Source organism: Amblyomma mixtum, chromosome 9 (genome assembly GCF_055824585.1).
Source record: "Amblyomma mixtum isolate Tamu chromosome 9, ASM5582458v1, whole genome shotgun sequence".
NCBI lineage: Eukaryota > Metazoa > Arthropoda > Arachnida > Ixodida > Ixodidae > Amblyomma > Amblyomma mixtum.
Genome location: NC_143020.1, coordinates 63,350,945 through 63,376,322, shown reverse-complemented (window position 1 = coordinate 63,376,322; position 25,378 = coordinate 63,350,945). Strand labels below are relative to the sequence as shown.

At 47.0% G+C, this 25,378-nt stretch overlaps 1 protein-coding gene across 1 annotated transcript in view; it reads left to right on the top strand.

Annotated features, from left to right (window-relative positions):
• The window catches only part of LOC149329350 (uncharacterized), a 30,473-nt gene continuing 5,095 nt past the window's right edge, over nucleotides 1–25,378 (top strand). Inside the window, exons 1-4 of the mRNA XM_089559231.1 lie at nucleotides 1–663; nucleotides 14,117–14,170; nucleotides 14,680–15,305; nucleotides 17,271–17,481. Of these exons, the coding sequence (XP_089415357.1) occupies nucleotides 468–663; nucleotides 14,117–14,170; nucleotides 14,680–15,305; nucleotides 17,271–17,481 (1,087 nt within the window). The 5' untranslated portion in view covers nucleotides 1–467. The remainder of the gene's footprint in view (nucleotides 664–14,116; nucleotides 14,171–14,679; nucleotides 15,306–17,270; nucleotides 17,482–25,378) is intronic.

Below are 25,378 nucleotides of genomic sequence, written 5' to 3'. Positions count from 1 at the left end.
CATGATCGGGTCTTGCAACAATTAAATGCCCTAGCCATGCACTGAAGTCAGCTAGGTACGCGTGACATGCATTGCCCGCGGCGGCATCGAGCTTTCAACGCGTCGGCAGAGTGTAGTTTCAGTACAGTGAAGAAATATCTCACAGGTGGTTTCTATTCGCTGAGTACACAACTGCGACGAGTGAACCATCGCACGCAAAAGCTAAGCTGGATATAAAATTCGGATATAAAATTCAAGCGTTGCGCTCCATGGCATGCGATATCGAAACCAGAAGGATCAAAATTCGGTTTTGCTTTCGATCTTCCAGGAAGGTTACAACAGGCAGCCAGTTTTCAATCATCTATACCTTGCACACAGATCGAATTTCGCTGCGTCATTAGTACTTAATTGAGGTTGGATACGGGGTCTTCATTATATGTTTTTTTTTTTTGGTAATTAAACGTGCCCTCGCCAACCATGCAGGGAAAATGTACGATGGCGCAAGTGGCATCGCGGGCGGCATCGACAATCGCACACTTTTCGTGTGTTGCCGGTTGTGCCAGTTCCACGATCTGTTGCTTTACGCATTCCTTTTTGTGTGCTGTCAGTCTGTGAGAAGAAGAAAGAAGCTTTGCAGAAGGAAATCTGTGCGCATACAGAGCAACGACAACTGCATCCGACACGGTGAACGTCACTTTTTCATCGTGCGCGTGTGAAGATATTGGTCCGTCTTTGTGCGCGTGCCCAAATGTTACCGCGCAGTCACGTAAGATTCGGGCTTATTAACGCCTTTGCCAGCAGCATGAAAGCCGCAGAAGGGTATAACCGCAATACCAGACAAATTGTCTTCAGTGAAACCTGCCGGAGTCATTCCTTTAGACCTGCTACTTCAACACTTGCACCAGCGGGCAAGTAGACGCAGTTGGCTGCAAATCTGTAATTAGCGCTAATTTATGTAAATTCATTAGTTGTGTGTCTTCATCCGTGATGTTTGCGTTCTTATATGTGCGGAATCGCATAGCTAATGCAACAATGAGTTCTTTTACAGTCTGTAGCTTTGCTGTAAAAGGGGTGATGATTTATGAATTCTGTCGCGATAACCATTCATGGTGCGTTATGGTGACTTGTGACAGCTGGTGAATTATATCACGGTGGTGGTACCTGTAACCAGCAGTTTATGCCGAAACTGATGCAAACAGCTTCACAGCGTATCACTTCTCTCTTTTTTCTTTTTTTTTGTATACGGAAGTATTCCCCTTGGCATGCAAGTATAAAGGCTCTTTCCTCGTTGGCGTTGCATAACCCTCCTCGCAGCGCCGCCCCTGCTTCTCCGCTCTTTGAGTGTGCTCGTCCTATTTTCCCGTTTTCGTTTGTTTACTGGATGTTTCTGTTGCACTGATCTGTGCACCTTGTTTGAATTATTCGTAGCGGCGACTTGGGATTCCCCGCGTTGAACTTGCACTGATACCGTGCAAACGTTACCACGTTCAAAAAGTGCCGGATAAGTGTTGTATTTGGCATTTGAGGGAAAAGACAAGAAAGTAATTTATGCTTTTGTAATGAGACGACGCGCACAATTAGTGTGAACGGCCGGTCTTTGTTCAAGCGGTGCTGTTCAGCAGGCCAGCGTTCGCAAGCGCGCTCCCCGAGCTTCGTCAGCTTCGTCAGCTTCGTCTTCTATCTTCTTCGTCTCCTTCGTCGGCGCTAGCCGCTGGGGCAGCAAACCCCAACTCTCTTTATTACAATACCCCCGGGGTGAAAAGGCGCCATCCTGGCTGCATAAGGGCTCGAGACGATGGCTGGGTCGTAGTAGGGCTTCAGGCGGTCTTGGTGCACAATTTCACGGCCGCGGCGGCGATTGTCAGACGAAGGCGTGAGGGGCTCGATCAGGTAGTTAACTGGGGATGTCTGCTGAACAACGCGATAGGGGCCTTGGTATTTGCTCAGCAGTTTTGTAGACTGCCCCGAGCTGGAGGAGGGCACCCAAAGCCAAACCAAGGATTGAGGAGCATAAGACGGCGGCAGTCCGGGGAAAGCGGCGCAGGCGCTTTTCTGACGGTGCTGGTCGTGAGAAGTAAAGGAACGGGCCAGTTGACGGCATTCTTCGGCGTACGCAGCGGCTTGAGAGACGGTGGTCAATTCGGACGAATCGGGGCAGTAAGGGAGTATGGTGTCCATGATGGAGGAAGGCTCGCGACCATAGAGAAGAAAATACGGAGAAAAACCAGTAGTGGCTTGCATTGCAGAATTGTAAGCGTAGGTAACGAAAGGGAGAACTCGGTCCCAGTCTGAGTGATCGGCAGAAATGTACTTGGCCATCATATCGCCGAGCGTCCGGTTAAAGCGCTCGGTCATGCCGTTGGTCTGCGGATGGTACGAAGACGTCGTGCGGTGAACGATATGACATTCCCGAAGGAGGGCTTCCACGACGCCGGACAAGAAGGCGCGACCCCGATCGCTGAGCAATTCCTTAGGCGCACCGTGACGAAGAATGATGTTCTGAAGTATGAAACCGGCTACCTCAGAGGCGGTCGCAGCTGGTAACGGTGCAGTTTCCGCATAGCGCGTGAGATGATCAATGGCGACGATGATCCAGCGGTGGCCGGCGGCAGTGAAGGGAAGAGGGCCATAAAGGTCAATTCCAACACGGTCAAATGGCCGGACGGGACACTGTAAAGGTTGCAGAGGAGCAGGTGAGTGCGGTGGTGGGTTCTTGCGACGCTGACATTCCAGGCAAGAGCGTATGTACTGGCGGACAAAACGGTACATGCCCCGCCAATAATACCGAAGGCGTAGGCGGGTAAAAGTTTTTAGCAGACTGGCATGACCGCATTGCGGGTCATCATGATAACTGGCACAAATGGCGGAGCGGAGATGCCTAGGAATCACGAGCAGCCATTTGCGACCATCGGGGAGGTAGTTCCGACGGTACAGCAGCTGGTCACGCACGACAAAGTGATGGGCTTGACGACGGAGCGCTCGAGAAGGGAGGTGCGCTGAGCGGTTGGCTAGGAAATCCAGAAGAGAAGTAATCCAAGGATCCTTGCGCTGCTCAGAAGCCATAGCAGTAGAGTCAAGAGAAGGTGTGAGGCCGGAAATAGATGGTGGGTCAGGCTCAGAGGTCACAGGGGAGCGCGAGTGTTTACGGCCGGAACGATAAATGACCCGAATGTCGTAATCTTGTAAACGCAGAGCCCAACGAGCGAGGCGGCCAGATGGATCTTTGAGTGACGACAGTCAACAAAGGGCATGGTGATCGGTAATGACATCGAACGGGCGCCCATATAAGTAAGGACGAAATTTTTTGATCGCCCAAATAATCGCCAAACATTCTTTTTCTGTGACGGAATAATTAGTCTCCGCTTTTGTGAGCGCACGGCTGGCGTAAGCAACAACGTACTCATTGAAACCGGGTTTCCGCTGAGCTAGAACGGCACCGAGACCAATGCCGCTGGCGTCTGTGTGCAGTTCTGTAGGCGCGGAAGGGTCGAAATGGCGCAAGATCGGAGGTGAGGTGAGGAGCTGGCGCAGCGTTGCAAAAGCTTCGTCGCATGCAGGGGACCAAGCCGACAAGTCGTTGCTACCAGCGAGAAGTTGCGTCAGCGGGGCGATAACGGCAGCAAAATTCTTGATGAACCGGCGAAAGTAGGAGCAAAGGCCAAGAAAGCTTCTGAGTTCTTTCAGGGATGTGGGCTTCGGGAAATCAGCAACTGCGCGGAGCTTGGCAGGGTCCGGGAGTACACCATCCTTGGACACGACGTGGCCTAGGATAGTCAGCTGTCGGGCGCCGAAGCGACACTTTTTCAAGTTTAGCTGCAGTCCAGCGTCACTGAGGCAGCGAAGAACACTCTCGAGGCGAAGAAGATGGGAAGGAAAATTCTGGGAGAAGATGACAACATCGTCCAAGTAGCAGAGGCAGGTCTGCCATTTAAGCCCACGGAGGATGTTGTCCATCATACGCTCAAATGTGGCAGGCGCGTTGCAGAGACCGAAGGGCATCACATTAAATTCATACAGCCCATCAGGTGTGATGAAAGCTGTTTTCGGGCGATCGACTTCGGCCATCGGCACCTGCCAGTAGCCAGAGCGCAGATCCAACGAAGAAAAGTACTCTGCTCCCTGCAGGCAATCCAGCGCGTCATCTATACGAGGCAGGGGGTAGACGTTCCTTCGAGTAATTTTGTTTAGCCGGCGGTAGTCTACGCAGAATCTAATGGAGCCGTCCTTTTTCTTCACGAGCACGACCGGAGAAGCCCACGGGCTGTGAGAGGGCTGGATCACGCCGCGGTGTAGCATGTCGTTCACCTGTTCATCAATGATGCGGCGCTCGGCGGAGGAGACGCGGTAGGGGCGTTGGCGCAAGGGTCCATGGGTGCCAGTGTCGATGTGGTGGCGAACCGCTGCTGCACGACCCAACGGTGCTTGAGGGGAGTCGAAGGATGCGCGAAAGCGCTGCAGCAAAGCGATGAGCTGGGCGCGGTGGTGAGGTGGTAGAGTGGCATCGACAGAATGGGAAAACATATCCGAGGAGGACGGGTCGGCGATGTCAGCGGGAGGAGTGAGGGCGTTGATGTCATGGGCGGCAGGCTCATCAAGGACAGGAGAAGCGTCGTCGAGATCGATGACATCAACTGTGCCAAGCGATTCTCCCCGAAGTAAAGTGGTGGGGAAAGGCAACGGGTTCGCGACGTACAGGGCACCACAACCACCAGAAAGTGTGAGCACGGCATGAGGGAGCATGACAGATTTTCGGTGCGCACAAAGAGGAGAGGGTGAATAAAGGACAGTGGCGTCAGAGAGGGCAGCACAAGTCAGCGGCACGAGAACAGATGAGAAAGCTGGCACGTCGACGTCGTCAGCGGTGAGAATAGGCGTGGCGGTAACAGGGGAGGCGTCCAGAAGAGCATCACACAGCGGCGACAAATTAATTTCAGCACGTGCACAGTCAATGATGGCGTGATGCGCGGACAGAAAGTCCCATCCGAGGATGATGTCATGAGAGGAGCGGGTGAGAACGAAGAACTCAATGGTGTAGGAGAGGCCATGGATGACGAGGCGGGCAGTGCACGCTGCCAGAGGGCGAATGGGGTCAGCGCTGGCGGTGCGAAGCGAAAGCGCGTCATCACTTTTTTTAGTCTGCGGCACAAGTTGCGACTAATGATGGACACGGCAGCACCAGTGTCAATGAGCGCGTCAACAGTAACACCTTCAACGATCACTTCAATAACATTCGTAGGAGCGGTGATAGGGCTTGAGACGGTCGTCGACGGCGCAGTTCTTGCCTCCGGAACTGCGGCGCCTAGTTTTCCGCTTGGAGGGGTGGTGACCGGTGGCGCATAGGAGAGAGCGAACGGCGTCGAGGAGACGGCGACCGATGGCTGCGGTTGTAGGAGTCGGAGCTGGACGGGGAGGGATTCTGAGGAGGCAGAGCAGAAGAGACAGGTACGGAAGGCAACGGAACGTCGTATGTCGGCGGGCGCCCGTAGTCATGAGAACCGGATCCGCGCGTGCGGCACCAGCGGGCCACGTGACCAGCGAGACCGCAAGCATAGCATATCGGGCGGTTATCTTGGGTACGCCACGGATTCATAGGGCGGGGACCGGTACGAGGCAGAGGATGGTGAGTGAGTGGCAGTGCAGGGGCGAGCTGCCACTGAGGGTACACGGTGACAGGTGGCGAATAAGCAGGCACAACTGGCTGAGGTCGTGGCCGGGCGAGTGCTTCTGCATAGGTCAGCGGTGCAGTGACCAGAGGGGGTGGATTAGTGGGCGGCAGGACCTCAGCTACCTGCTCCTGGATGACACGCTGAATAGATGGCGACAGCGATGGCGTTGGGGTGGATTGGCAGGTAACGAGCGATAATTGACGAGCGACTTCCTCCCGCACAAACTGCTTGATGTGCTGAAGAAGTGCCGGCTGATCGTGGGCAGGACTGCCTGCTGCCAAGCTCGAAATGGTGTCGTCCGAGCAAGTGGTACGGCGGGTGACATGTCGCTGTTTGCGAAGCTCGTCGTAACTCTGACACAAAGACACCACGTCGGAAACGGTTTGAGGATCTTTGGACAACAACATTTGAAACGCATCGTCCTCAATCCCTTTCAGAATGTGTCGGATTTTGTCTGCTTCGCTCATAGATGGATTGAGCCGCTTACACAAATCAACGACGTCCTCGATATAGCTCGTGAAGTTCTCGCCGTTCTGCTGGGCACGACTGCGCAACCGTTGTTCAGCACGAAGTTTTCGGACAGCGGGGCGGCCGAAGACGTCAGTCAGGCTGGTTTTTAGAGCCGCCCAGGTAGTAAAATCCGCTTCGTGGTTGCGGAACCACAAATTGGCGACATCGGTCAAGTAGAATATGACATTCGTGAGCTTTACGACGTCATCCCACTTGTTGTAAGCACTCACACGTTCGTAGGAGGCCAGCCAATCTTCTACATCGGTGCCGTCAGTGCCGCTGAAAATCGCAGGGTCGCGCTGACGGACGGCACCGGAACAGATGACAGCGGTGGGGACAGGTTGGGCCGAAGTTTCGGTTGTCGTGGTAGAGCCTGGTAGCCTGGGCATCGTGGCGTAGCTCCAGGAGAAGAGCAAGCAGCACCTCCACCAAGTTTAATGTGGGGACTCGCACAGGTAGTGTGAACGGCCAGTCTTTGTTCAAGCGGTGCTGTTCAGCAGGCCAGCGTTCGCAAGCGCGCTCCCGAGCTTCGTCAGCTTCGTCTTCTATCTTCTTCGTCTCCTTCGTCGGCGCTAGCCGCTGGGGCAGCAAACCCCAACTCTATTACACTTTGAACAAATGCAGCGGGAATGAAACAAACTAGATGCAGCATCAGTATTCTCTCTGTATACTTTTTGAGAGCTGGATTCATTCTTTCTGGGACAGTGGCACGCAGTAGGTCAGCTGCACACAAATTTATTTTTCCTCTGGTGCAAAGTAAGCAGTGTAAACATTATAAGAAAACCTAAGTCACCGCTACGAATTATTCAAACTAGGTGCACAGATCAGTGGAATAGAAACATCCAGTAAACACACGAAAACGGGAAAATACGAGGAGCACACTCTTAGAGCGGAGGAGGAGGGGCGGCGCTGCGAGGAGGGTTATGCAACGCCAACGAGGAAAGAGCCAGTATAAAATCCTTTTTCCGCGTCGTAATGTATCCACTTCGCAGGAATGAAAAATGCATGACACCCTTCCGTTTCACTAAATACAGCACTTTAAAAAGCAGGACTACATCCCATAGCCATACTAAGCAATGCTGGTGTCATTTTTTTGTGCCTTTCTTGTGTGTTCTTGGTTTTGCAGGCATTTTAGGAGTACCTGTAGGCAGGGGAAGAAGATTCCAGCGGAACTGCTGCCAGCCTATGGTGAACTTTACCCTGTTGCTCCTGTCCTGTAAAATATGCAGTCACGTAAATCGCAGGAGGGGACGGGGGGTTCCTGGCCCCCTTTTCGTTTAGCGTGGGAGGACACCGCTTGCAAATACCCCCCCCCCCCGCCCCCCCCCCCCGACGTTCGTCCTGGGTCTCCTCTGTCCGCATTGAATGATACGAGCAGTACTTGCAACGCAGGGAAGCAGTGGGAGTGAGGAGGCCTATTCCCTTCCGCAGAATCGCTGAGTCGAGAAACAGTGCTGCAATGTCGCTGAAATTTGCTGAAACGTCGGCGACGGCGAAGAGGGACCGAAGGCAACAACTTAAATTCATATAGGGCATTGGGAGTGACGAAGGCAGCTTTTTCCTGTTCATGTTCATCAACGTCTATCTGCCAGTACCCGCTCTTTAAATCAGTCGAGGCAAAAAATATTTGGTGTGGCGAAGTCAGTCGATTGCAGTCTGCCAGCAATCAAAGGACATGTCTTGACTGCGTGTTTTACTTTCCTTTTACTTCAAGCCTCTGCTTTTCTGCATTGAGTCAGTCTGTGAATGAGACAGACGTTAATGGGTAGACGTGCCTGCGTGTTTGAGGGTCAGCACCACACGAACCCTCGAAGCTTTCTTCGGGGTTTTTCTCTTCTTCGGACTTGGAGAATGTTTTAAGAGTGAGCAAGACAGGAGCCGATAGATACTATCCTTGGAGGCATACGTAAAACTACTTCATATGAGCTGGCTATATTTATTAAAAAAATGCAAATAAGTATACCACTGAGCAATGTCTTCCGCCGTCACTTTCAGTCTCTTAAAACTGCTTGTCTGATTAGAAAAATGGTAATGTTCCTTCCAACACCTCGGGCCCATGGCCCCTATGACTAAAAAATAAAGGAGCATGGAGGCCGTGATTGTTTAGTGAGAAAATGATGCTGGTAAAATGCTGATGAAATAGCATAACTGCTGTATTGGGATGCTTAAATGGTGCAATATGTGCTTTAGGTTTGAGGAAAGCTAGAAAACACAACATTATACTTGATGCTAGAGGTCTGTACAGGCTGGTATCCGTCTGGCCCTACTCGCCGTTACCTCGGTCTTGACTCTGAACCTGCCGCGGCCTGCCGTTCTTAACAATTCTAATGTCTGGCCTGGCCTGATGCTCGTTCATTCGTGTCTGCGCAGTCCCATTTGCTTCTCGTGACGATATTTCACTCTTAAAAAAAAAACGGAAATACAGCAAGCAATAAACACACGTCTGCGTAGTGGCTGTAAAAGTTGCAGAAACCAAGAAGAGTAAACATCGGGTTCGTACCAGTGACGAGTACCTACTCAAGCTGGGCACAACTGGAAGAATCGGGTTTTAAAAAAGAGTGCTGCATCCCATCCTTTTGAGTGGTTCGTGATTAAACATATCAAGAGAAAAAAATTCTAAAAACAACGGATTTAGCACAAGCGTAACCTATTCCTGTCGTAAGCGTGCTAGGACGCTTAACATCCTAGCACGCAATGATCGCACTTTTACCGGCCTAGCTTTGCTTACATTGCGAGGAGGTTTCATGCAGCAGTGAGAAATATGGAATCATATTGCTTTCAAATAGAGCCCCCTTCAAGCAGCGCTGGTAGCTTTATAACGGTCGAACACTCTCCTATTCCCGAGAGGGGGATTAGGAATCCCAAAACCACGTCCGCATTGGTTACGAGTGCACGTTCTTGGTGTGACGCTCTTTGGGTTAGGTTTCTACACTGATGTTTTCAATTCATTTTTTAATTTTCTTGGGCCACATTTTTAAGCTTAATGCAGATAAGTGCTATTTCACCTTTATGCCAGAATTGGATAGCTTATGTACGTGTCTCGAATGATATATTGATTGCAAGTCATCGCGGTGATATGAACTCTCCACAGCATGCAGGAACTCGGCAGCAGCATGGAGAGACTCGGACAAGGCTACCGGCTAATTACTGCACCTGCACAAACTAGCAATAGGGATGGGACAAAATACCGTGTTCCCAGCTTCCGCAGAATCCTCTTCTTCGGTCGGCCGCAGGCGTCGCCAGCCTGCCTCACCCTCAGGCATCCTTTTTCGCGGCAGTAAATAATTCCTGCTCTCGGCTGTCGGTAAAAGAGGACACAAAAAAATCTAAGCGTGCAACATTGTGGCAAAAACAGAGATTATAATATGAAGCTGAGCTCGGACTCGCTCACGGCTCCAATCATATTCTGAACCCGAGTTCGGATCTGACTCACTCACCACTCAAATCATCATCTGATTATGAGCCTACGTGAGTCTGCTCATGGGTCAGTCCGCTGATCTAGGACTGCGTTTTACTTATTCATTACACAAAGTCTATAAGCAATGCTGTTCTGGCTTTGAAGACTTCTCCTTACTCTACTACTCATTGTTTCGAATTGCAGGCATGAGCAACAGTATTAGGAGGGCACAGAGTAAATGCCTGAGGAAGAACCTTTGAATGCATCCTACTGCTACGAACATATGCAGAACCTTACCTTCACTTATGTGCATGTGCAAAGTTAGGTGCACGAGAATCCATCTGTCTGCACAAAGAGAACTGTCCAGACCAGCTGTGCTAAAAATATCACAAGTGATATTGCATTTTAGCTGGTAAAAAACATCGTTTCAAAAAATGTGTACTTGCAGTTTACACTACATTGCCATTGCACTTCTTATTCCCTGTGCATATCATTTCATATTTTGTGCCTGCAGAAGAAAGAAAACAACAGAATGTGTAGTCAAACATGGATTTTGTGCGGTCTCGCTTCCTTGGGCATTGCCATTTTCTCAAAAGCACACAGACCCTGCTGCTTGTGACATATATGTTTGTTTTATTGTGACGCTGGTTTTTTCACCTTTATTGCAGGCCGTTACTGATAAGCCAATGTGTGCAAGGTTCGAGAGGAAGAAACCTTCAATACCACACCTGTCAACCTTGCTTAACTCCATTGTTTGATGCTCATAATCTGGAAAATTGCATGTGCAGTAATCTGGGCGCATTGTTGAGCTCTCAGTGGGATTCTCATTTCAGTCGTGGTATTAACTGAACACCTGACCACATAGAGGAAACAAGTGAAGCCTGCAACGTGTGTGCTCTTATGGCGGGCAATTAGTAGTAGTAGTGGTGGTGGTGGTGTGACACTTTTATTAGAACATCCTTTCTATTAGGCGTTCAGTACGTCCTGGGCCAAGGCGACGAGGGCGCGTTGCAGGTTCAGGTCCCGGGAGGCGAGCCAGATGGGCCACAGTGGGGGGGGTGGTGGGAAAGGATAGGCGGGGGACTGGAAGGCTGCGTGGCACTGTGTAAGGCAGTGTTCTGTGTCTGCATATGTGTGTGGACAGTTTGGGCACTGAGGTGTGGAAGTGTGCCTGTACACATAAACTTTGGCTGGTGTACGTAGGAGATTAAACTGTATTCGGCGAAGAATGCGAGCTTCACGGATCGATAAGGATGGGTGTGGTGGCGGTAAATCAGCTTAGTCCCATTTTTGCTGCGTGTTGTATTCGTCGACAGTGTGTCTGTAACCCCTGACCGCCTGCTCCGTCGGTAAGCTTGTCCATGGGATCCCCGGCGTCCGGTGTATAGTTTCGCAGGCAAGCTGGTGAGCCAGCTCATTGCCGGAGATGCCCATGTGACCAGGGATCCACCGAAGGGTCACCGGTCGTGGGCTTAATGCTAAGAGGGCGGCATCTAAGGCCGATCGGGTAGGGAAAGGGAGGGCTCTTTCATGGAAGGCACGCAGAGCTGCCTGCGAGTGTGTATGGACAACACATTGGGGGGCAGGGTGGCAAAGTGTGTGATGGCATCGGCGATTCCGTGTATATCTTGGGCGAAGGTGGGGATGTGTATGGACCGGTTGTGTGAGTGCTGGTTGCAGAGAGGGAAGGGTGGAGGAAGGAGGCTGCTGTGGAGCCCGCGGTTTCCGTGAGACAGGCGTCTGTGTAGGCCGCCGCCGCAGCGTCCAAGGGTGGCTTGTGGTTGTATGCGTATTCTTGGCGGCGGCCTGCGTGTGTGTGTGCGGACATGTTGCTTGGAATGGGTGCGAGGCGGAGATTAGGGGGATAGATCGGAGACTGCGGTGGGTCTGGGAAAGAGATGGGTGCGTAGGGAGTCTGGGATAGTATCCACCGCCCAGCTGATGTACTGGACAGGCGGATGATTTGTCTCTCCCAGTGCAGGTTAAGGAGGGCTTGAAGGGATGAAAAAGACCTGTTCTGTACAGGGTGTCTGTAGAAGCCTGAGGGGGGAGCCCTAGTGTATTGAGGGCCCGGGTTAGTTTGTCTTGTTGTGTATTTGTAAGTGGGCTCTGAACAAATTCCTGTACTACATACCTTAGTAGAATCACATTATTTGGTCACTCAGAGGCTGAACGGCCATGGGGCATTCCAGAAGACAATGGGTCAAATTGGCGCATGTTTTAGGGCTGTTATAAGATTCAGGAGATGTAGCATGTTTTTGTGAGAAAGTCCGTGCTAGTGTCAGTAGGACATTGCATGTCCATTCATCAAGTAGCTTTTTGACACAGAGAATTAAAAAAAATATAAGCATCTGGTGCACACCTTTTACAAAGGAGGCCCATTGGCTCCGAAATATTGTACTCAGTCAAAAATACAAATCGCAGAAAATGACGCCTTTATTTTTGGTGAAAATGGCATGAATCCGACTCCATCCTGCTTTTCAGTGATCAAAGCAAGATCATGTCTGAGGTGATGGTCATTGTGAAGAACTTCATCTGTGACATCGCATGAAAGCACGAAATGCAATTATGCTGCTACTTGTGTGATTGTTCTGTTATGTGGATGAATTGATTTTTTCATTTGTACAATATTCTTTAATTTTTCAATCGAAGCAGAAACATCAATGATGAAAATTGCACGTTTTGGAACTTTTAGCCTTTCCTGCCTCTGTGTCTGACGAATCAATGTTTTTCCTGATTCTTGTGCTGTATGGCCTCGAATATGCTATGTGAAAGGTTGCTTACATGATTCTTTGTAAGTCCACCACTTTACACTCCTGTTTGGGGCATTATGAAGGCTGTAGCTCTGCAAAACCTGTGCTGTATCTTGTGGTGAATTTTGTATTCTATTGTATTTGCCGCTGTTTCCTGGTTTATGGGTGTCGTTTTGGCGTAGCTGAAGAGTACGCTATGGTTCCTTGTAGTTGGTCACAAACGACCGACCTCATTTCGTCATGCACGTAGCATTACTGACCATGTCCAAACAATATTCATTGCTGTGTTCGTTTAGCCTGCATCCTGACATCTTTCGTTTTGTTTTCAGGATTTTTTCAGACTAGGCAACATTTTGCTGTATGGAGTGTCCTATGACAATGTTTATTTTAGTTTTCTAACAATACTGAGTGTTGATCTGCACATCTGGAATTCATCGTGTATGAATTGCATTTCATGATGCTAGTACGGGCTTTTATTTGTCTGTCAGGTGTAAATTGTTCTGTTAAAATCCAAAGCCATTTGAAAAAATTGGCCTGCGCTTTTTTTAAGCTGTGCGTTCTAGTGGTGCTATTCACTACTGCACAATGCAGTGCCAGTTTTATCGGATTTTCTCACCCGCTTTGTCTGTTTTTTAGTTTTGCCCGACCAGTTCCCTTGCATCACTGAATGTTTCTAAAATTATTATAGTGCTGCTGTGATTTCTGCTTAGAATAATGCAACAACTGATGACAAGGCACACTTTTGCTTGCTGTTTCTCGCCACATTCACTCTCCCTGCAATGGTGGCCTAGTCATTGGAGCGTGCATCTCGCATGTAGGATGTGCAGGGTTGGATTCCCTGTGCCACTGGGTAACCACCAGTGGTACGATACGCAAGATTCCCCCTGGCTTCTGCTGGGTGGAATGCTTCGAAATGGGTCTTAGACTTCCCCTGGTGTTGATGAAGGTCCCTTATATCACGATGCATCATCAGCGCTCACTCTCGTTACTGTCCTATGACCTCACCTGATCACCGTGTTCTCAGGGATGGACTTCTTCGGTGCCGACCATGGTGTTCGAAAAGCTGGCCACCTTAAACCTCTTTCAGAGCAGCGCATTGTGAACCTTATGTCATGGTTATTTCTTCCTTTTTTTCGCCCTGATTTCTCGTCCCAAAATTTGGGATGCAGGTGTCACAAAAGTAAATATGGTATGCTCTAGCTGCAATTAAGACAGAGTAGTGTGTAGTTTCAGATGTGCTTCTACTCGATTAATTGCGGTCTTCGAGATGGTAGAGGCAGAACATGATGTTGAGCACATTGGCAACATTCATGGGCAGCTGTGAACTACGCTTTTCTACAAGTAGCTATCCTCTGAAAGTTTTTTTTCCTGTGCGCAGTACAACGGGTGTAAGAGGTTTATTAAAAGAAGAATGCTCTGTCAATGTGTTTTGTTATTAAAAATAACACACTCGTTACTTCTTAAGCCTGAGTAGGTAATCTTGTACTGTCGTTCCCGTGAAGCCAGAAATTGTGCATGTTCATTCGTCGATGTAATTGTTACTGACTCGGTTCCAGTATAAGTTTGTAGGCAATCGTCAGTTTTTCGTGAGCATAAGTATAGTAATTATCTGTATGCAGAATTAAAAGTTGGGAACATTTGCTCTGGAACACTCTTCTTTCCAGGCTCGCCCTACTGTATTTACACAACCTGAAAAAGCTGTTTTACGAGTGTGTATTTCCATATTCACCGCCTCATGCAGATAACACCATGTGAGTGTTTGCACTCGTAATCTTTTGTGTTAATGGATACAATCTTGCTTTCACATGCAGGTTTGAGCTCCGGGGACCACAAACGTGGTGTACTTTCATTGCAGAACTCACCAGGTTAGAATCTGCACTTTTTCTTTGTATATGCTTTCGTAAAGGTTGTCTTTCAAAGTGCAGGTTGTAGGATACGGAAGCTTTAGTTTACTGAACTGTGGTGAAGGATCATGATTTGTACCTTCATTATTCTGGAAAGCAGTTTTCTGTGCTATGTCAACTATACTCATCGAACTAGGACCAATATGGGTTCTGTTCATTGCAGGAAGGAATTGTACAAGCCACCAAGGCCTCGTATGGCTTTTAGCCTTTAGCCTTTTCCTCCTATTAGACACTGTCTGAGGAGCAAATAAAACAGAAAGAAATGGCTTTATGCATTGGGCTAAGCATAGCTGACTGCCACTTGTTTTGCTGTTATGCCCACCTGTGACTGGAGAGATATCTTAACCGTAGAGACATCTTGTTTCAGGCCTGAGTTCTCAGATGATGATCTGTTGAATGAAGTTTGATAGACATCCACAGCTTTTGATGAGTGTGTCCTCTGCATTCAACTTTCTGCCTGTGCAACGCAGGTTTAGTCGTGACACACAGCGACCATGGCCCACCTCATCTGCAAGAATCAACCAGTGAAAGGCACCCTGCGAGCCACTGCCCAGAATCTACTGCTTCTGGCATGAGTTACCACCGGGGCAAACCCACAGGAAATAAGCTGCACAAATGCACCCACTGCAGCAAGGGATTCAAAAGAAGATACTATCTAGTGCAGCATCTCCGAGTCCATACAGGCGACCGCCCATACCATTGTAACGACTGTGGAAATAGCTTTGCACAAAAGCACCATCTGGAGAGACACCAGCGCACTCACACATTCGAGCGACCTTACCGTTGTGAGAGCTGTACTCGCAGCTTTGCACTGAAGGCCCATCTGGAGATACACCAGCGCACCCATACAGGCGAACGTCCTTACCGTTGCGACCATTGTGGTAGCAGCTTCGCAGATAAGAGTAACCTGGTGAGACACATTCGTACCCACACGGGTGAGAAACCGTTTCAGTGCCAGCTGTGCCCTACGGCTTTTGCGGTACAGTCAAATCTTGCAAGGCATATCAAATCCCATAAGGGTGAAAAGCGCTACCAATGTGACTTGTGCAAAAAGAGATTTGCTCACAGCCATAATTTGAAACACCACAAGAAGGCTGTTCACATAAAATAGCAGTGGTCCATGATGCCCCTGGTATAAGTGTTTTTCTAGCTACCAATTTGTGTACAAGCTACCATGATTCTAGCTGACTACCGTTATGAAAGGTGTTGGTAGCTAACCTCATCGCTAATTCCATTTGTAAGTTTTGTTCACTCCAACGCAGTTTTCAGAAAACATTTGTTTTTTTAGGCAACACATACACAGTCACTCAGCCTTTCCTGAATGCGGAGAGTGAGCCTACTGTTCTCGTAAACTTGCATGAGTGGAAATAAAATCACTGTCACACGTGTATATCATCACTTCTTGTTGGAGAGTGCCTTTCAAAATGTTGATATCCAATGTTTATCGCTGCTGGCAGTTGTCAGCCTGCCTCAGTGAAGAAATAATTCTTGGAGTAGAAGTGCACAAAACAATTCCTTTTAATCTTTAAGCCTGAGTGAACTAATTTTTGCGACAATCAGTATAAATTCAATCATTTATATGACTGTACCTATAAATGTTTGTATGAGAATCAAGAAAAACTTGTTGTTGTGTAAATCATTGTGTATTTATTCCAGCAGTGTTAGTGGCAGGAACGAGTGAAGACAAGTCGGTGTCCAGCCTCAGAATGAGGCTGCTTTACCATTACTCAGAGCACTGTCTCTGCTGGATATTAATGGCATAATATTGTGGATCGTTCTGTCCTCACAATTTTTAATATTTTTTTTGTCAGAATTTTGAGCTGTTTGTCACCATTTCACATTGTGCTAGCTTCTGTGTTGTTTTGATGTTACTTGAAAAAGCCTTGTCGATTTACATAAGGTGTTCATGATAATACGCTGCAAGTTTCGTGGCTGCTGAAACAAAGAATACTGCCATTAGTGCCTACAAAAACCCCGTAATCTTGTAGTGTATTGTAAAGCTCGTAATTTGGGTCTATTGTGTGAAATTCCTTAGTGCACATGATTAGTATTTTGTAGCAGTTTCTATTTCAAAATGTTAATTCATTCCGGGTGTTTGTAAAACTCACTTGCTTGACATATTGTGCATTAAAATTCAAAAGCATTGCAGTTCTTCAAAAAGCTGATTTTTTTTTTAGTGTTATACTTCGAGCGTCCTTAGACATCACTGTGCCTTGCATCCAGGAAAGAATAGCTATCAGGTACAGATGACAGCACTAGTAGCAGCAGTAACTGACAGCACTAACTTATAGATGACAGTACTAAGGAATATTGCAAACACAAGTAGTGTTTTTTCAGAAGCTTCTCCAAGGTATTGTCTCACTATGAAGGGGTCATACCTTGAAAGAAGCCAAACATATTATTGGATAGTAATGAGTGGGATTAGCAGATGAGATTAGGAAGTCTTTTTGGGATGAGGTGACTATCTGTCTGGAAAAGCACATGGTATATGTGAGGTGAGCGAGCGAGACTATTGTTGTGCTGTAGACGTAGTTTGGGTCCCAGAATTGAGGAGAAAATGTTTGACAGTAATTATACCAGCTGCCTTGTTTCCATGAAGCGACACTGAAGCCACCATTGCTGCAGAGTGGCTCTAAACACTGCCGTTTTCTTCGAAGACCTTGACCGTATGAGCTTCACGGTATGAGCGTATCATCCCGTGCACTTAATTTATTCTTCTACCCTCTCCTGAGAGCGCAAAGTACAAAGAAGAGCAACATAACAGCCCCTACTGGACAGATCAAACTGGCTGGAGTGAATGGACAATGAACGGGCCACTCTTCCTCCGCTTGGGCTCCAGGAACCACTGGGCACTGGATTGTCAGTCTATGCACATCCCCCTTACACATGGTGTAGAGAGCTAGCGTGCGCTATGCTTATTTACCCCCCCCCCCCCCCCTCTCCTTACCATGCGGCTAAGGGAAGTTGGCTTCGCCGTTGGGCAGGCCACAAGGGGATCTGTGGATACACGTGGGACCATTAAGAGCTCTGTCTTTCTTCCTTCTGTGTCCCACCGCTGCAGACTCCGGAGACCCCCCGGCGAGGGACTGCGAGGAGTGTGCAAAGCGGGAAGCGGCAGAGAGCAAGTGGCCGGCTCGCCCTTCGCCTAAGTATTGATTGCCCCCTTTCGGGGAAAGATGCGAGCGGCTGGGTCGTGGGGTTTGTTTCTCGCAAGGGCCGCTTCGCCACAGATGTACAAGGAGCTCTAAGTGATGTAGCACCAACTGTGTGTCGTACGCCCATCCCTCTTACGCATGGCTAAATCTACAAGCCTCCTGATGATGAAGGCTCCACTTCATAAAAAAAGTGGCTGTGGTGCATTACTGTATGCAACAGTGATATGGAAAAGCAGAATGTTGAGAAGTAGGGGTATGAATGCAGACTATGCTCTGAGCTTAGGCCAGTGTTTCAGCCCCATAGTTATGTGCAGCTGTCAGCTTGTGCCTGAAGAACGATCATAAAAGAACAGTGGAAGAAAAGAAGGAACCCAAGACACTTCCTACTAGCAAGCCAGCGATACGTGTTGTTTCAGGAGGAGCATCCATTCTGCAAATGTTGCTTTCAAAACTTTAGTGGCATCAAATGGAGAGAAGACAGATAGGAGAGGTATGGGAAACTCCCAGTTCACCTTCAAAAGATGTGAGAAAGACTGGATGCTGCAGCAGAAAAAATTTGTGCTTTGAAAGCACGAAAGGTTGAATGCATCAGAGGGAGGGCATGCTCATGAGCATTCACCGGCAGGTGATGTGATGGCTCAACAGGACTGGTGGCTCTTTGGCTTTAATTTTAACAAGAAAACTAAACTGCATCTTTGAGGATCCGCACACCTTGTCCACCCATCGAGTGAAGCAGTCGCTTGCTTCTCCGACCGGCAGTGGTGCGCTGCTCTGTGTTTTGGCTGCTCGGACAGCCAGTCTGGGAATTGTACGTATGAGCGTAACCAGTTTTTCGTCGGTTATAGAAAATCCAGGCTTGTGCAGATGTTCTGAATTGCTTCTTAAAGAATGCAGACCATAATGCTATATTGTACATACTTCAGTGTACATTAACGCATTTTCAGAAAAAATAAACAGCTAATGAACATATATTACAAGAATGTTTAGGAAACTAAAAATGTGACGAATATGCAGCATTTTATGGCAATGATTCAAAATCAGAATGCTACCTACGCAGTGCCGTAGTACAAAAAAATTAAAAAAGAACAATACTACTATCTCAGGGTGCACCCATCATCATTGCAGTGTGTTACGCCCTCTCTGAGACTGCAGAAAAAACAATAAATGACAACATTGTGAACGGCATCATTTCAACTGACTCTCTAAGCATACTCACGTGCCTGAGTTCACAATACAAATGCAGTTACACCACAAATCGGCGACATCATACACAACTTAGCAAGAGCAAGTTGCAGAGTTCCGAGCAACTTCGGAATCGGTGGCAATTAGAAAGCAGATGAAGTTGCTGCACAACCTCAGCACAAAAAAATCAAGAGTGAACATTCCCTGCAAATGGTAATCTACAAGGTCTGTACTTTATGAGCTTTCAACCACCATCGTTGAAATCATTAGCCTATGTAACATTTGTACTACCCAAACTAGAGTGTGCATGTGTAATTGGGACCCTAATCAAAATAATCGAATACACTAGAAGCAGTACAAATCCACGCTGCTATAGGTCCATCTTCTATGCTTGTTCTTATTCTGAAAGTGTCGCAAAACTAAAATGCAATGCTCATCTCCCAGATTTAACTAACCGACGTCACATCACAGGAATATGTCTATGTCATAAATATTATTATGATATAGCGCACAAGTCTTATCATCCCTGGCTGCTGCACCTCCAGGCACACGAGCCATGAAAAGACCACCTATCCTCCGCCCGCCCGCACATCTGTCTACAGTTTTTGTACGCACTGCGAAAGACTGGAATGACTTGCCTGCCCACGTTGTGCTCCACACTGACCCCATCACTATTCAAATCATCAGCTGTAGCACTGTTATGCTCTTTAACGCACTCATGTGATTTGATACCCTTGAAAGGGCCTTTCAAGTAGTAAGAAATCAATAAATAAATGAAGGCATCTAAATGAAATATTGAATTAAATCTTAAGATACACCTAGTAAAACCTATTATAGCTGAATGGAATTCATGGTGACTCCAAAAACGATTCATTGAAATCATTCTCTGTATACCTGTTTATATATATATATAGAAAAATATACATTTAAAGATCCTTCAAGTAATTGGTCAAATAAAATAAGACCCACTTCATTTTTACTTAAATGTAAAGCATTTTAATGAAACAGAGAGAGAGAGAGCAAGGATCAATACTTTAATGCGAGGCTTGATTACTTAATTGGGCATTTCAAAGCTGAACTTTTGTTATTAAATATAAGTAGAAATAATTTGCTTATTGTTAAGCTTTAGTTGTTATCAAAGTTACATAATCAAAAAAGAAAACTTTGTAAAGCATGTATCGAATCCTATTAAAAGTGAAACCTGGAGGAATGTACTATCAGATGAATCTGTACTCACGTACAGCAGAAATGGTGCAGACAAATAGCCCGTATAAAAGAATTTAAATGCCAGATTACAGTAAAAATCTATCAAATCAATAATTTGTACAGTACAATAAGGCTTGCACATGTAGTTGCAAATCAGTTTATGTGCTGAGCGGAAGAAAATAAAGGGTACTGCACTCTTTCTATAAGTAAAGCATGAATGCCCGACAGTGTAGCAGCTGTCTTTCGTATTGAAGGCATTCATTGAAGTCATTTTATGCTGCCTTCGCATATCGTACGTATACACTTATACACACAGCTTATTAATTCTTGCAAAAGAAGAGACCTCAACACGTGAGCTATACGGAGAAGTGGTCACTATAGATCTTATTTGATGTTAATGCGCAAAGGTAGACAAAGTGATCAGGAAAAGACATCTTCCATTGCTTCATTCCGAATGTCTACTGCTCTTTTCACCCTTGTTTGCTCGTTGGAGAAAGTGGGCTTGTAGACGCATGTCTCATGTTTTTATATTTTTAAAAGAAGAATGCTTATCCAACTGAAAATTTAAGGATCAACGAAGTTTCTTAAAAGGAAACAAGTTCTATCCTTTGGTTGGCGCATGATAGTCGTAGCCGCTCAAGCGCCATAAAACTCAACGCAAAACAACACTTACGCTATCTTGTCAACGGTGTTTGCTTTTGATTACAGGACATCAGATTGCGCCCAGAGATTGTTTGTTTTCTGTTTCTTTTTTTACTCCAAAAGATAAATACGGAAGTCCCTGTAAGTTGAGAAAAAATGAAGAGGGAGCTCTCACACTAGGGTACGGCCTCCCTTAGTCAACTACGAATGCGCCGATATTCATTACAACTCCTGAAGGAAAACTATAGCGCCTGCAATCGCAACTAAGCGTACAAGGATCTTGTTGCATAGCGTCACCTAATCGCTTTTTCTTAAAACAAACCCGGACAGGAGTTGTATTTTAAAACACTACGCTTGATCAGGTCCTTGCAACAATTAAATGCCCTAGCCATGCTCTGAGTTCAGCTAGGTACGCGTGACATGCATTGCGCGCGGGGCATCGAGCTGGACGCGTTCTATTGCGGCGCATTCTACGCGTCGGCAGAGTGTAGTTACAGTACAGTGAGGAAATATCTTCACAGATGGTTTTTATTCGCTCAGTACGCAGTTGCGACGAGTTACCATTGCACGCACAAGCTAAGCCGCATATAAAATTGAGATACAAAATTCAAGCGTTGCGCACCGTTGCGTACCATTGGGTGCGATATCGAAACCAGAAGTGTAAAATTCAGTTTTGCTTTCGATCTTCCTGGAAGGTCACAACTGGCAGCCAGTTTTCAGTCATCTATACCCTGCACACAGATCGAATTTCGGTGCGCCATTAGTACTTAATTGAGGCTTTATACGGGGTCTTCATTGCATGTTTGTTTTTTTTTGCACCCGTCAACCATGCAGATAAAATGTATGGTGGCGCAAGCTGCATCGCGGGCGGCATCAACAATTGCACACTTTTCGTGTGTTGCCGGTTGTGCCAGTACCTGAATTGTTGCTTTACATATATTCATTTTTGTGTGTTGTCAGTCTGTGAGAAGAAGAAAGAAGCTTTGCAGAAGGAAATCTATGCGCATACAGAGCAACGATAACTGCATCCGACCCGGTGAACGTCACTTTTGCATCGTGCGCGTGTGAAGGTATGGTCCGTCTTTGTGCGCGCGTGCCCAAATGTTACCGCGCAGTCACGTAAGATTCGGGCCTATTAACGCCTTTGCCAGCAGCATGAAAGCCGCAGAAGGGTATAACCGCATTAACAGACAAATTGTCTTCAGTGAAACCTGCCGGAGTTATAGACCTGCTACTTCAACACTTGCATCAGCGGGCAAATAGACGCAGTTGGCTTCAAAGCTGTAATTAGCGCTAATTTATGTAAATTCATTAGTTGTGTATCTTCATCCGTGATGTTTGCGTTCTTATATGTTCGTAATCGCAAAGCTAATGCAACAATTAGTTCTTTTACAGTCTGTAGCTTTGCTATAAAAGAGGTGATGATTTATGAATTCTGTCGCGTCTTGTGTGGTAACCGTTCATGGTGCGTTATGGTGACTTGTGACAGCTGGTGAATTATATCACGATGGCGGTACCTGTAAACAGCAGCTTATGCCGAGGTTGGTACAAACAGCTTAACAGCATATCACTTGTCTTTTTTTTTTTATTGTGTACGGAAGTAGGCCCCTTGGCATGCAAGTATAAAGGCTCTTTCCTCGTTGGCGTTGCATAACCCTCCTCGCAGCGCCGCCCCTGCTTCTCCGCTCTTTGAGTGTGCTCGTCCTATTTTCCCGTTTTCGTTTGTTTACTGGATGTTTCTGTTGCACTGATTTGTGCACCTCGTTTGAATTATTCGTAGCGGCGACTTGGGATTCCCCGCGTTGAACTTGCACTGATACCGCGCAAACGTTACCACGTTCAGGAATTGCCGGATAAGTGTTGTATTTGGCATTTGAGGGAAAAGGGCAAGAAATGAATTTATGCTTTCAGCAAATGCAGCGGGAATGAAACAAACTAGATGCAGCATCAGTATTCTCTCTGTATACTTTTTGAGAGCTGGATTCATTCTTTCTGGGACAGTGGCACGCAGTAGGTCAACTGCACACAAATTTATTTTTCCTCTGGTCCAAAGTAAGGAGTGGAAATATTATAAGGAAACCCAATTCGCCTCTACGAATAATTCAAACAAGGTGCACACATCAGTGCAATAGAAACATCCAGTAAACAAACGAAAACGGGAAAATACGACGAACACACTCTGAGAGCGGAGGAGGAGGGGCGGCGCTGCGAGGAGGGTTATGCAACGAGGAAAGAGCCAGTATAAAATCCTTTTTCCGCGTCCTAATGTATCCGCATCGCAGGAATGAAAAATGCATGACACCCTTCAGTTCCACTAAATACAGCACTTTAAAAAGCAGGACTACATCCCATAGTCATACTAAGCAATGCTGGTGTCATATTTTTTTTGTGCCTTTCTTGTGTGTTCTTGGTTTTGCAGGCATTTTAGGAGTACCTGTAGGCAGGGGAAGAAGATTCCAGTGGAACTGCTGCCAGCCTATGCTGAACTATACCTTGATGCTGCTGTCCTGTAAAATATGCAGTAGCGTAAATCGCAGGATGGGACAGGGGGTTCCTGACCCCCTTTTCGCTTAGTGGGGGGGGGGACACCGTTTGCAAATACCTCCCCCCCTCCCCCCCCCCCGACGTTTGTCCTGGGTCTCCTTGGTCCGCATTGAATGATACGAGCAGTACATGCAACACAGGGAAGCAGTGGGAGCTAGGATGCCTCTTACCTTCCACAGAATGGCTTAGTCAAGAAACAGTGCTGAAACGTCGATGAAATTTGCTGAAACGTTGGCGACGGCGAACAGAGAGGGCATTGGGAGTGACGAAGGTAGTTTTTTCCTCTTCATGTTCATCAACCTCTATCTGCCTTTACCCGCTCTTTAAATCAGTCGAGGCAAAAAATTTTGGTGCGGCGAAGTCAGTCGATTGCAGTCTGCCAGCAATCAAAGGACATGTCATGACTGCGTGTTTTACTTTCCTTTCACTTCAAGCCTCCGCTTTTCTGGCACTGAGTCAGTCTGTGAATGAGACAGATGTTAATGGGTAGACGCGCCTGCGTGTTCAAGGGTCGGCACCACGCAAACCCTCGAAGGTTTCTTCGGGGTTTTTCTCTTCTTCGGACTTGGATAATGTTTTAAGAGTGAGCAAGACAGGAGCCGATAGATACTATCCTTGGAGGCATATGTAAAACTACTTCATATGAGCTGGCTATATTTATTAAAAAAATGCAAATAAGTATACCACTGAGCAATGTCTTCCGCCGTCACTTTCAGTCTGTTAAAACTGCTTGTCTGATTAGAAAAATGGGAATGTTCCTTCCAACATCTCGGGCCCATGGCCCCTATGACTAAAAAATAAAGGAGCATGGAGGCCGTGATTGTTTAGTGAGAAAATGATGCTGGTAAAATGCTGATGAAATAGCATAACTGCTGTATTGGGATGCTTAAATGGTGCAATATGTGCTTTAGGTTTGAGGAAAGCTAGAAAACACAACATTATACTCGATGCTAGAGGTCTGTACAGGCTGGTATCCGTCTGGCCCTACTCGCCGTTACCTCGGTCTTGACTCTGAACCTGCCGCGGCCTGCCGTTCTTAACAATTCTAATGTCTGGCCCGGCCTGATGCTCGTTCCTTCGTGTCCGTGTAGTACCATTTGCTTCTCGTGACGATATTTCACTGTTAAAAAAAAAAAAAACGGAAATACAACAAGCAATAAACAGACATCTGCGTAGTAGCTGAAAAAGTTGCAGAAACCAAGAAGAGTAAACATTGGGTCCGTACCAGCGACGAGTACCTCCTCAAGCTGGGCACAACTGGAAGAATCGGGTTTTAAAAAGAGTGCTGCATACCATCCTTTTCAGTGGTTCGTGATTAAACATATCAAGAGAAAAAAATTCTATAAACAACAGATTTAGCACAACCGCAACCTATTCCTCTCGTAAGCGCGCTAGGAAGCTTAGAGTCCTAGCACACAATGATTGCATTATTACGGGCATAGTTTTACTTGCATTGCGAGGATGTTTCATGAAGCAGTGAGAAATATGGAATCATATTGCTTTCAAATAGAGCCCCCTTCAAGCAGCACTGGTAGCTTTATAAAGGCCGAACACTCTCCAATTCCCAAGAGCAGGATCAGGAATCCCAAGAACCACGTCCGCATTGGTTACGAATGCATGTTCTCGGTCTGACGCTCTTTGGGCTAGGTTTCTACACTGATGTTTTCAATTCCATTTTTAAATTTTCATGGGCCACATTTTTAAGCTTAATGCAGATAAGCGCTATTTCACCTTTATGCCAGAATTAGATAGCTTATGTATGTGTCTCGAATGATATATTGATTGCAAGTCATCGTGGTATTATGAACTCTCAACAGCATGGAGGAACTCGGCAGCAGCATAGAGAGACTCGGACAAAGCTACTGGCTCATTACTGCACCCGCATGAAGTTAGCAGTGGGATTGGGACAGAATGCCGCCTTCGTTGATTCCGCGGAATCCCCTTCTTCGGTCGGCCGCAGACGTCGCCAGCCAGCCTTGCGCTCATGCATACTTTTTCGCGGCAGTAAATAATTCCTGCTCTCCGCTGTCAGTAAGAAAGAACACAAAAAAATCTAAGCATGCAACATTGTGGCAAAAACAGAGATTATAATATGAAGCTGTGCTCGGACTCGCTCACGGCTCCAATCATATTCTGAACCTGAGTTCGGATCTTACTCACTGACCACTCAAATCATAATCTGATTATGAGACTGAGTGAGTCTGCTCATAAGTCAGTCCGCTGATCTAGGACTGCGTTTTACTTATTCAATGCACAAAGCCTGTAAACAATGCTGTTGTGGCCTTGGAGACTTCTTTTTACTTTACTAAACATTGTTTCGTATTGCAGGCATGAGCAGTAGTATTAGGAGGGCACAGAGTAAATGCTTGAGGAAGAACCTTTTAAGGCAACCTACTGCTACAAACATATGCAGAACCTTACCTTCACTTATGTGCATGTG